Below are 13,025 nucleotides of genomic sequence, written 5' to 3'. Positions count from 1 at the left end.
TGTTAGAACCAGATATAAACGGTGCTATAGAGGCATGAGGCGAGTGAGACATTAGCTTCCTGAGTAGAGCAGTGATGTGTGGTGCCATGTGGGACCCACAGGGAGATCTCTCCTAATCACTGTCACTCACCCACCGCTGTGGAAGTGTGTTCCTTCCCAGACATATGTGTTCCTGAGTAAACACACATCTGTCTCTCTGTCTGTTTCCTACTGTCTGTGACTCCGTTTTGTTTAGTTTATTAATTTGACCATTTAAAAAAAACAAGCAAACATAAAACTTGAAAAAGCCATACATGCACATAAATAAAATCGATGATAACACACAAAGTCTGGGACTTATTTCCATTGTGGTACTCGAGACAAGATGGCTAGACAAGATCCAACACAGTATGGCAGTGCCTTATCAGTTTCTCTCGGTTTAATCTCGGTTTCACTCCCTTGTTTAAGACATGTAGCTGTGTGGAGCTGAGTGTTATTACACCTACTGATAATGACCAGGCTTTGGCAGGTCCACATCAGAGTTCATGGATGACTCACTGATTTGTAACAACTTTTTTATTTTCTTCCTCTCTCCGTCTCTTTCCCCCTCCCGCTCTCCTTTCTTCTTCTCGCTCTCTCTCTGTCAGTCCAAGGAGTCCTCGTCTGTCCTGAGTTGTGACGTGTCACCGGATGATAAGTACATAGTGACTGGTTCTGGAGACAAGAAGGCCACCGTGTATGAGGTGGTCTACTGAGAACAGGAAATAAGTGTGTGTGTGTGTGTGTGGGGGGGGGGGGGGGGGGGGTTACCTACTTCAGGACTACAGCAGGGCAGGTGGGGGCAGCTATGGCTCTTTTGTACAGTAGCAATCTCCCCAGCTCCAGCTCCCAAAGGACCCTACTACAACACCCCCCTCATCTCAGCTAGCTGCTCATCCCAGCATGTACACTACCACCAAGCCCTGAGGATGAGGCAGGGTAGAAAGAGGGAGAGATGTGTAGAGCGCAAGAGAGAGGGAGAGTAAGATGGAGGGAGAGGGCTAGAGATAACAAGAGAAGGAAGAGGAGGGAGAGAAGGAGGGTAATTAGTGCTGTTTTCTGATTAAGAGCTCAGCAGAAGGGAAACCCCAGAGGAGGAGCGCGCCACTCTGGGAGCTGCAGCGAGGAGCACTGATACCAGACAATCGATTCATTAGTCAGACAGTGGAACCGTTAATGATGCCAACGCTGCGCCACAGCTCCCCAGCAAGGGGTGTCAGGAGCTTGGGAGAGCTATCACCGTGAGCCGGGATGGAGAAGTGCTGGAGCTCTGCCCCAGAGATATACCCACAACACAGATACACACACAGTCCTGCACCCAATTAAATATTCATAGCAGCGCTCCCCGTCTCACTCCCCTAATATCTATTTTACTTTTGTCTCACAAAGGCCGCATTTAATGAGGAGCGGAGTCAATCTGAGTCTCAGCGGGCCCCTGTGCCACAAACACTAAACAGACAGGAGCAACACTGGGCTATGCTGTTCATCTTCATGCGTACCAATGGCTTGTTCTCCTGACACCACTCACTGTTTAATGCTCATTTAACTTCCCTGTTTAATATCACATGCTTGAACGTGTAGCAAATAAGGAAATTGATGATATCCACGTACATTGCAAAACCCTGCTTCGATAGAACTTGTCACAGAGCTTAATGTGTACATTTGTTTTAAGTCACGCTCAAGGTACTTGAATAGTTGTTGCTTTATATTTTAGGAGGGTGCTGTGTTTGCCTACGTCTGTACGTTGGCCTTGGAGAGCAAAATTAAGCGATACACAACACAACCTAGTGACACACAAGTGGGTGAGGGAAATATATATATTTTTTTTCTGTGTCCTTCTCCTTGGTGATGGTGACAAGCAGTGGACTGTACTGCCCTTTTCACAACACCACAGGGGTCCTAAAACTGGGCTACCATTTTGGGGAAGGCTTGTTCCGACTCCTGTTTTTGTTCCTGTTTCAAGCAGAAGTGATAACTGTACTTATGTAGGTTTTCAGTCATTAGTGTGTAATGCTATTTCAGTGTTTCTGTTCAACCTATAGTCAGTCAGTATACAGCAGCAGGTGTTAGGTCATGTCGCTGTGTTGGGGAAAGGTGAAGAGACATTGGGAAGTGTACAGTATATGGTGCCTGCTTCCCCACCCCCACTCTCATTGCCTGTCAGCCATAGACAGTCTCTCTCAATTCAAAATGAAATTTTATTGGTCACATACACATATTTAGCAGATGTTATTGCGGGTGAGTGTCTCTCAGCTCACTGACCACGTTTACATGCGTACATGTATTCCGGATTGTAGCTCATATCCCGCTTAAGGTCTTATTTGGGATCAGTTATTTACATGCACCTTTGATATCCCTATCGTGAGTATCCCTGAATCTGTGAATAAACAGAATATTCCTAATTTTAAGTTCATATGGGTTAAATGGAATAGTAACTGAAATCTGGACACTGACTGTAGGTCTATAACCTCACATGTAGTGCAACATAATATTAACTCCTGCTGAATTATGCATTTCTTGCAGTAAAATTATACAATTAATGTAAATTGTCAGGAACTAGAGTGAGAAAAATGATCTCTTGGGGAAAATGCGTGTAATGCGTTTTATCTTGGTCACTTATGCAAGCAGACAGTATTTCAACCACATGAAAATATGCACCAAGACAAACTGAAGTCTTTTTGGAAACTTGTTTCATCAGCTTTTCATTTCCTTAAAACCAGTCAAACTGATGACATTTTGCACAGGACCAATCATTCCACTGTTTAAATTATTGCATTTTCTCCCCGGTCCCTAAATGAAAGACAACTTTACTGGTGTTAATTAGATTACTAATGCATTCATTCTATCGGTGTAAGACATTCTGGTGTGCACTACTTTATTTAGTCTTCTCGGGCAACAAGTTATGACAGAAGAGAAGCTGCATGAATCTAACTATTTGGCAACTGGTTTACCGAATGTTGGAAATCATAATCTGGCCTACTAAATGTCAGAAATGTGTAAAAATAAGGGTGAAAGTAGTCAGTAAGCTATACGGTCCAGTACGGAGTCTAAGCAAAATAAATTATGGAATTATGGTAGCCTACTTTTTGAAGTGATTTGTTTGACAATCAGATGAAAATATCCCAACACCCATGATATTCGAAACGGGATAAAATGTTTATATGCCACAGTATCCCGTCGAAGATTAGCACATCCCAGGCATCTTATCTGGTTCTCAGAACCGGGATACAATAACCCGAAAAAGCTTGTAAAACATATCCCATTATATGCGTCTACTTAGAAACAGAATACTTAAGTATCCAGAATAACGGGATATTGGTGTGCATGTAAACGTGGTCACTGTCAGTAAAACCTTCACAGCCCCTGCTTTCTCTGTTACGACAGTTAATGACTTGTTTTAAGTGCTCGATTCAAGCCGTAGCGCGATTGAAATTTAAGGGTCATCTTCGATTGAGCTGACATATGCTGTGTTGTGGAACATTGCGTTTAAATTTCTACCGCACTGTAGCACAGCTCTTCAGCGCTACGGATTGAATAGTGCTCTTATTTAATCACTTAAAGCCAATTCAATTGAAATGTAATAAATTAATTGTTTTCCTTTCTAACGAATTTCCCATGTGTTCTACAAGAAATACTACGACTGGAAAAATAAAGTGTTCATCTTTTAAGTGCTTGCTGAGTATTCATTTTTCTTATTGAATGCAGTTTAGAATGTTGGAAACATGCAGTACAGTATGAAAACACCAAGAATCATACAAAATAGTTTATTGGTCTCATTACATCACCTAGATCTACTCTTGCCCACATCATTCCCCCAGCCCTAACGTCTTTCACCTAGCCCACAGGTCTATTCCTTGGCCAGTACACACCGGCTCCCCATCTAGAGAATACCTCCATCATCCCATAAATCACCAGCTCCTCCAGGTAAATGTCTAGGCCAGGGACACTTCATCCCACTCCTAATGAGTACATTATAAAGACATGAGCCTCCAACATGTACTCTTCAGACCGTTCAGATTTACAGGGGGGCACACAGTAGCTTTGAACACATTGTGTTATCATTATCCATCTGTACACAGGCACAACTCCCCACTCATGGAACATGTCCACCTTTGGATATGAGACCTACTCATGGTTGAGGCTTCTGTTCTGAGCAAAGCTGTACTATAGAGAACGAATACACAGGGTGTGTGTAGGGAAGGGTTGAGAGGACACTGAAGTTAGAGGCAGGTCCTCCTCAGCCACACTTCCAGTTAAGGACACAATGACATTAAAAGCAGCAGACAGTCAGCCAGACTCATCAAAGCTCCCACTAAGCTGTGTGGCTGCAGACATCTTACCAACCTTTCCAGACCCATCAGCCCTGTATGGTGGTTAGTCAGTCCTGCTGCTCTTGGGAATATGCACTTAAAAGTTACTCAACTACAATGTACAAACCATCATACAATTTAGTTGTTTTTCCATTTCTTTTTCTCCCCGGCTCTAAGCAAATCCGACCCACGAATGTCTTTTTTTTGCCTTCAGAGAGCTTTATTTACAGTTGATATATACTGAGTTCAAAGGTCACGATGCAGTAGTGAAAATACCTGTCTATGTGCCCTAACAAATACAATAGAAAACATGTAATTGTTGAGTGTTGATGTAAGTAGCCATTTCCCTGAAGTTGCAGAATACTGTGAACACAAATTAAAGTTTTGTATTCTGGATAGTGTTCTGTCCTTTTATCATGTATTACAATACAATCATATTGCTGCTGAATCTAACCACCTTTAGTCATTGGAATCTCACAGCAAACTGTCTGTCCGCCATGCCATCTGCTAGATGAGTACAGACAGACAGTGATACGAGCAGAGACTGGGTAAGGCTACACACAAAACTGTAGTCACCCACACACACACACACCCCTCCGTCCAGTCCAGCCCCCCCACCCAGCACTCACAACCCACTTATCTCCCTCTGTGCACACATCACGGTCCTACTGCTCGTCATGAATTCTAAGGCTAAAAAAATATGTTTTTTCATTTTGTAAAAAAAAAGAAAAAAGGTGAGGGAAAATCAGAGGTCTTTGGAGGAATCCCACATTTTGTGTCGCTAGACTACCAGCTTTTTCGGAGCATTTTTTTTTTAAGGTCAAAGTTCCAGATATTCGACTTCACCCTCATCTGCATCCTTTACAAAAGTAAATAAAACAAAGTACAATGTGTCTCTGGTCTCCACGACGCCCACCACTCTCTTTACAGTCCATTGGTGCGCCAAGGGAGCCTCACCCCCACTTTATCCAATCAGAGTGCTCCCTCATCAGTAGATGACTTCGTACACAGTGGCCTTCTTGTCACCCGAGCCTGTCACAATGAACTGGTCATCAGGGGAGATGTCACAGCTGAGCACAGAAGACGACTCCTTTGACTGGAAAAACAAAAATTGTTAAAAAAATAAATAATTTTAAGACTCCAGTTACACACACAGGCCATATTCAGAGACAATATCATTATAAAAAAGTGATTTATATAATAAATGGCTTAATTAACTAGAAATATAATTTCTCTAGTGACAAAGTTTAAGGCACAAACCAGTAGTAAATCAAAGCGGGGACCTACTTGGAATATGCTTGATCCATAGGGTGTCCGCCATGCGTTCAGAAGGTTATCTTTGCCTGTGCTCACAAACCATTTACCTGCAGAACCAAAAGACACACACAATGGGAGATGGGCAGAGGAGATGCAGCGTGACAGAGGGATGACTAGTTTGTTACATACCGGGAGAAAGAGACGTCTGCTTTGTGAGCCACAGTCATTTCAGGCTAACCCTACCTATTCAAAAGAGTATCTTAAATAAGTCTCCCTCCCTTTTTCTTATTTTCCTACTAGCCTTTTGCTCATAGATACTTTACTGAAGGAAAATGTACTTACTATGAATGAGATGTGGTTGTCCCACCTAGCTATCTTAAGATGAATGCACTAACTGTACATTTCTCTGGATAAGAGCGTCTGCTAAATGACTAAAAATGTTATTTTGTCCTCAAGATCACACAAGAAAACATTTGAATGGAACAATTAGCAGTGTGGTACGTACCACAGTAGGCAAACTTGAGGGAGAGCACACAGCTCTCATGGAGGTGCAGCTGGTACTTGTCTGGTTTGGAGACATGCAGCACTTCTACATTACTGCTCTCCATGCCCACTGCCAGCCACTCTCCTGTAGGACAGTAGCCCAGAGAGAAGATCTGGAGGGAGGGAGAGGATGAGAGAGAACTAGCTCATTACACGACTGAATGGAGCGACAGGTCTTGTATATTAGGCTGTGGCTGTGGATACAGTTTGACAAAGAGAAGACATGTTTAGAACTGATAATTGATCACATGGTGCAAGAATGAACGCAATTAATTGATTAGCGAATGTTATCGATGGACACAGCTTTGTAGAACCAAAAACAAACACCCGCCTCTGCTCAACACTCAAACAATTCATTTGGGGAGCTGCTGCAGTTCAAACGATATTGTGCTAATCTCCCTCGTGGCAGTCAAGCCGAAAGCATTCCGCCAAAAAGTCGTTCACAATCTAGTCCTTTGTGGCCACAACTAGACCTCGTTTCAAAGCCATCAATAAATAATCGTATGTACATTGATACTTATAAAAGCGTGCTTCAAACAGTCACAAATGACAGCTACAATAAGCCTCCAACAGTGAACTAGAAGCTTGTAGAAACATGATTCCAGTTTTAAGTTTGCCGGGGGGGGGGGGTCCTGCGTGCTCTGGGCATTACTGAATCAAACTAAATGAGTTGAAAGATGTTATTTTGACTGAATGAGTTGAAAAGATTGGAGTCAGTAAAAAGATCCAAACTTCCAATCACTACTGAGAGCCGCTACATAGGCAGCGGAGTGGGCAGCAGTACGTAAATTTAAAAATACTTCACATGCGCATAAATCTCCATATTTAGCTACGGCAAATCGGGTTCCAGAAAATCCAGAAATGCAGCCACTCCATATATATTAACAAGTGAAGTACAGTACTGGGGCAGTATCCACATAGCATCTCAGAAAAGGTTTTAGGAATCGTGTTAAGACTAAAAACACTCAAAGCTCAGAGTAGGTTTTAGGATGATGTTAAGACACTGCTCAGACAAACTCTGAGCCAGGAGTAAAATCAACACAGGTTTATCTCAGCTGGTAAACACAACAGTTACTGCAAAGAAAATATAGTGATGACGCTCATTGACATTGTTTCAAATAGGGAATAACCAATCGCGATAAGGCATCGCCAGCTGTGATCTCTATAGCACGTTTCAAAACATACATAAGTCTTCCAGGTCCCCAAACCGTCACTCTACCACCACCATACTTGACCGTTGGTACGAGGTTCTTACTGTGGAATGCAGTGTTTGGTTTTCGCCAGGCATAATGGGACCCATGTCGTCCAAAACGCTGACTCAAGTTTGCCAGGAAGCACCTGGATGATCACCCTATACAGATTCAATATGTTACTTTTTGGATCCAGCGTTGTGGTAGTGTGATGGTTTGGGGATGCTTTGCTGCCTCAGGACATGGACAACTTGCCCTCCTTGAAAGAACCATGAATTCTGCTGTGTATCAGAGAATTGATACAGAGTAGAATTCATGGTTAAGCTGAAGCGCAGCTGGGTCATGCAGCAAGACAATGATTCAACACACAAAAGCAAGTCTACATCAGAATGGCTGAAAAGAAACCTGGAATTGCCTAGTCAAAGTCCAGACCTAAACCTGATTGAAATGTTGTGGCAGGACCTGAAATGAGCAGATCGTACTCGAAAACCGACAAATGTTTAGCTGAGTTAAAGCAGTTCTGCATGGAAGAGTGGGCCAAAACTCCTCCACGGTGATGTGAGAGACTGATGAACTATAGCTGCAATGACTGCAACCAAACGCTTCCTAAAGGTAGCACAACCAGTTATTGAGTGTAAAGAGGCAATTACTTTTTCACACAGGGGTGTTGATACTTTTTCATTTATTTAATAAACAAAGGTATGCAACAGGTTACTTGTTCAACCAGGTAGCCTTCATCTAATATTAGGTTTTAGTTGAAGAGCAATTAATATCCAAAATATGTAAAAAAAAGAGAAAATAAAGGGGCCAACCTTTTTTTAACTAACTGATGGTTGTTAAAAGTGGATTTTTTAAATAATATTACCATTATATTAACACACAACTAAATTGCTTTGGCACAGTAGGCATCAAGTCACTTGCCGATAATGTTATATAAATCATTTGAAAGGTCTAGAATTTTAATCGAACAATCAAAGTTAACATTTTTCTTTACAATGTGAAATTGCGCTCTAAAAGAATAACTTGAAATAACACATATGTAGTTTAATTAAATAATTAAAAAAAAGATTTATTATTTATTAGCCTTATGGTTCTAAGTATCTAGGCATATCTTGTGAAATCATTGTCTAGAGCACAAGAGATAAGTCTACTGTTGTACACAGACCTAGATTGTATATGGATTGATCATATAGAAATATCAAAACACACTTTCAACAACTCCAAAGCAGTTGCATGTGGTGCAGGAACCACTGACTCACTTCATTTTTCTATTATCGAGACACCTGCTGTTAACTTAACTGTTTAGGACAGCTCATGAGGTGTCCTAAACACATGTTGACATGGTGGGACTTATGACTAAGGAGGCTTCATGCAGAGATTTCATTTTCACTCATAAAAGTAGGGGTAAAATGTATATTTTCAGTATATTCTTATAATCAATTTTATACTCTGAGACACTGTGAATAGTGGCCCTGATCTAGTCTCAGCTGGTGTCAGTACCTGTGAGGTGAAGTCGTGCTGCTGCAGCTGTCGTCCCTCTCTCAGGTCCCAGCAGCGTACTGTGTTGTCCAGCCCCCCCGTCCACAGTTTGGTCCCATCGTTGGAGATGTCAATACAGCTGGCCCCGTCAGTGTGGCCCTGGAACTGCCTGGGGAGCACAGAGATACAATCAACATCAACCCAGAGCCATTCAGATGTGATCCATAGTCATCTAGCCCACTGCCCTGCTCTCTTCCCCTCTACCCTGCTCCCCTCCTCTACACTCTCCTGCCCTACCCTCTCACTCTACTCTTATGCACTCTCCTCTCCAGCCCTACACTACCCTCCTCCTCCTCTCCAGCCCTACACTACCCTCCTCCTCAGCCCTACACTACCCCCCTCCTCCTCTCCAGCCCTACACTACCCTCCTCCTCAGCCCTACACTACCCTCCTCCTCAGCCCTACACTACCCTCCTCCTCAGCCCTACACTACCCTCCTCCTCAGCCCTACACTACCCTCCTTCTCTTCCTCTCCATTCCTACACTACCCCCCTCCTCCTCTCCATTCCTACACTACCCCCCTCCTCCTCTCCAGCCCTACACTACCCCCCTCCTCCTCAGCCCTACACTACCCTCCTCCTCAGCCCTACACTACCCTCCTCCTCTTCATTCCTACACCACCCCCCTCCAGCCCTACACTACCATCCTCCAGCCCTACACTACCATCCTCCTCCTCTCCAGCCCTACACTACCCTCCTTCTCCTCCCCAGCCCTACACTACCCTCCTTCTCCTCCCCAGCCCTACACTACCCTCCTTCTCCTCCTCTCCAGCCCTACTTCTCCTCCTCCTCCTCATCCTCCTCCCCAGCCCTACTTCTCCTCTCCAGCCCTACCCTACCCTTTTCTCCTCCTCTCCAGCCCTACCCTCCTTCTCTTCTCCAGCCCTACACTACCCTCCTTCTCCTCCTCCTCTTCTGCCCAGGATCTGGTTGTGCTGGTCCCATACTACAATATTTCCCCCCTGTCCTAACCTCATCTTCCTCTTTATCCCCCTCTCGTTCTCCTCTCCTTACCTAACCAGGGTCTGGTTGTGCAGGTCCCAGACCCTGGTGTCCCCCCCCCCACCTCTCTACCCCTCCTAACCTCCTATTTATCCCCCTCTCCTCCTTACCCCCTTCTCCTCTCCTCTCCTTACCTAACCAGGGTCTGGTTGTGCAGGTCCCAGACTACAATGTTTCCATCGCTGCAGCAGGAGAAGCAGACCTTGTTGTCGGGGGAAATGGCCAGAGCGTAGCAGGCCGGGGCAGAAGACGTCAACTCCGCCTTGATGCGGGGAGTGGGTGTGGCCAAGTCCCAGATTGACAGTGTGCTGGCCTCGCCTCCAACGATGAGTGTCCGCCCATCAGGGAGGAGTTTGCAGGAGCGGATGTAGTTATCCCTATTCTGATTGGGTAACAGAGAAAATAACTTCAGTAATTATAGGGTGCAAATGTGTGTGTGCGGTGGGCAACATAAAATTCACAACTATTAATAATATGACCGCAGCAGAATTAAGTCCTCTAAGGATTGCAGCCGCAGCAGTACCACCAGAGTAAAACATTACCACCCAGCAGCATTTCCCTTCAAGACAACTTGGTACATATACTTTGCAGTGTACATGAAAAATGTAAAAAAAATAAAATAAAAAAAAAATGCCTATCACTTTAAGTTGTCCTTACATGACCACTGTTTGAGTGAGTCCTTCCTTTGCTATCTCTTTGGTGTCAGTGTGTTTGTGTCTCTATGCAGAGTGTGTCTCTCCACTCACCAGACAGTCGAGCTGGGCCATGGCACTCTTGCTGCCAGGCTGGCTGATGTCCCACACCTTGACACACCCTTTGCCGCCGGTGTAGACGTGGCGTGTGGAGGTGCTGATGGTAACGGCACACACCACCTCTCCATGGTTCAGAGTGTGGATCTGCCGGGCATGCCGTGGGATGCCCGGGCCCAGCAGGGCGTCTGGAGGGAAAGGCACTGGCTGCATCTGTCCATCCGCACTTACATGGAAAGAGTAGGCACTGGTGAGAGAGAGGAGGTAAACAGAGGGAGGAGAATAACAAAAATATTACTGTATACACTACCGGTCAAAAATTCGAGAACACCTACTCATTCAAGGGTTTTTCTTTATTTTTTACTATTTTCTACATTGTAGAATAATAGTGAAGACATCAAAACTATGAAATAATACATATGGAATCTTGTATTAAATAATTGTTTAAGTAAATCAAATACATTTAAATTTGTCCAATTTCCTTCCTTCTTAATGCGTTTGAGCCAATCAGTTGGCTCAAACGCCAATCACAAGGTCAGAGTCTCAAATTGTGTCCCAAGTAGAACGAGTCCAGTCAAGACCAGGTCGTGCATTCTAAGAAGAGTCAAGACAAGTCTCAAGTCAAGCAAAAAAAAAAAAAAAAAAATGCTTTACATACAATGACTTGTATGTACAACTACAAATCTGTCTATTTGTTGAAGCTACCAGACAGGCCGTTTCAGTATTTTGTCTAACACATTTTGATATGTAAGAATTAAGTTTAATAACAAATTCCAAATGCAAGCTTCATAAGTAATTGATCAATTTACCACAAGACCTACCATAAGACCAGTAGCTAGGCCTATGCTAGTCATTGTTGATTGACGCTCCATTGCTGGTGAGCTTGCAAAGTAACCAGTTAATATTGTCACCAAACAATATTTGGAGCTGGATATTTATGTCGATCTTTACTCCCTACAATTTGACGTTTGCGCTGCACCAGATCCTATAGCGGTCCTAAACATTTTGACCCACGACCCCCAAAAAGCAGCGGTTCAAAGCTCACAACCCCCCCCACGAGTGCAAAGTCACTGCGCATAATCACCTGTCATTAGAGACATAAATGGCAAAGCATTTTCAAAACGCAAGACACAGAAATACAAATCCGGTTATAAAATACAGTTTATCTGAAAGTCATTCATGTTAGCAGCCAATATTAACTGGATATCAGGGATATCATTTCACTTCTCTGTCCAGAGCAAGCAGAATCATAAGGCCTAACTGTAGGGGGTTGCAGGATAGGGTGGAAAGCATGGTCTGTCAGCGCATCGTCCTATCACTTGAGGGCCGCCTGCCCGCCGAATGCTCGTTGCCAACTGGGTAGACCCTCTTCCTCACGAATACCATAATTCATTCGCCAGAATGTTACATCTTCATACCATAATATTGAAGGCAGTGCGATGTTAGAGCCATCTTTAGACCTATAGCCAGTAGCCACCCAAACTAGGCCTATCTGAAATATGAAAATGATCAATGAAATCGCCAGGTAGCCTGTTCTTGCAAAAATGTGTCTGTAGTAGATTTCTAAACGGTACTTTAAATGAATAATATAAAACGTAGGCCTACTCTGTTTTTGCCAGAGAAAAGTAAGCAAGAGCTTTCTGGACACTAATCTCTGGGTATGCGTGCTCGTCTATGCTGATGACTGGTCAACAATCAAGACATGCAATTTTTGTGTCCTGAAACACAGATGAGATGTTTGAGACAATTTAGTGCAATACATTAGGCCTATATTAGAAATCAGATCAAATGGACAAAGATACATAGAAAATACAAATGGTGGCCTATTAAAATATATGAAAAATATTTATTCCATTCAATTTCACACTCGCGACCCCCCAAAACCATCTCACTTTGAGAACAACTGCACTACCCTGACATGTGTTGATTAACAGTTAGCTGGTCCAATCAGAGAGCAGAGTTTACGTTTCACTAGAAAATCTGTTTCACTTCTTTTGCAAGTCGATGCAGCAGCTACTGTCTCTGGCTGCGTGGAGAGTAATCAACAGAGACACCGTGCCACAAAATGAGTGACAAAACTTTACGAAACCTGCCCAGATCATTTAAAGTCATCAGTCTCAAGTCAAAGCCGAGTCTTGAGGCTCCAAGTCAAGTCATTATTTGCTATCAAGTCGAGTCTCCAGTCAAATTTGCAATTGGAGTCAGAATAGAGTCCAAGTCATGCAACGGAGTCCACACCACTGATTATTCCAACCTCAGTGTGAAAATATATATAAAAACACAGGAAAATGTGTGCAGTTTTTTGACTGCACTGGGCCTTTAACAAAGCTGAAGCTTGAGGTTACCCTCAAGACAATAAAAGCCTACAATAGCAACAAACGAGTATGAAGACATAACAGTAAAATTGTGCTGTGGTCA

The 13,025-nt window shown here is 43.5% G+C and overlaps 2 protein-coding genes across 12 annotated transcripts in view; one reads left to right on the top strand and one right to left on the bottom strand.

The window, feature by feature from the left end:
• LOC110521464 (transducin-like enhancer protein 4) overlaps positions 1–764 on the top strand; it is an 83,519-nt gene extending 82,755 nt beyond the window's left edge. For all 6 annotated transcript variants that reach the window (XM_036968876.1, XM_036968877.1, XM_036968878.1 and 3 more), the window contains one exon: positions 627–764. In XM_036968876.1, coding sequence (XP_036824771.1) covers positions 627–734 — 108 coding nt within the window. In that variant the 3' untranslated portion in view covers positions 735–764. The remainder of the gene's footprint in view (positions 1–626) is intronic.
• A 3,004-nt stretch (positions 765–3,768) lies between these two features.
• LOC110521463 (transducin-like enhancer protein 1) overlaps positions 3,769–13,025 on the bottom strand; it is a 45,140-nt gene continuing 35,883 nt past the window's right edge. For all 6 annotated transcript variants that reach the window (XM_036968870.1, XM_036968867.1, XM_036968869.1 and 3 more), the window contains exons 16-21: positions 10,605–10,854; positions 9,993–10,240; positions 8,819–8,966; positions 6,091–6,241; positions 5,616–5,692; positions 3,769–5,424 (exon numbers count right to left, since the gene is read on the bottom strand). In XM_036968870.1, coding sequence (XP_036824765.1) covers positions 5,317–5,424; positions 5,616–5,692; positions 6,091–6,241; positions 8,819–8,966; positions 9,993–10,240; positions 10,605–10,854 — 982 coding nt within the window. In that variant the 3' untranslated portion in view covers positions 3,769–5,316. The remainder of the gene's footprint in view (positions 5,425–5,615; positions 5,693–6,090; positions 6,242–8,818; positions 8,967–9,992; positions 10,241–10,604; positions 10,855–13,025) is intronic.

This window comes from Oncorhynchus mykiss, chromosome 30 (genome assembly GCF_013265735.2).
Source record: "Oncorhynchus mykiss isolate Arlee chromosome 30, USDA_OmykA_1.1, whole genome shotgun sequence".
In the NCBI taxonomy this organism is placed as follows: Eukaryota; Metazoa; Chordata; class Actinopteri; order Salmoniformes; family Salmonidae; genus Oncorhynchus; species Oncorhynchus mykiss.
Note: the sequence above shows the minus strand (reverse complement) of the source record. Positions and strands in the feature narration are given on the sequence as shown.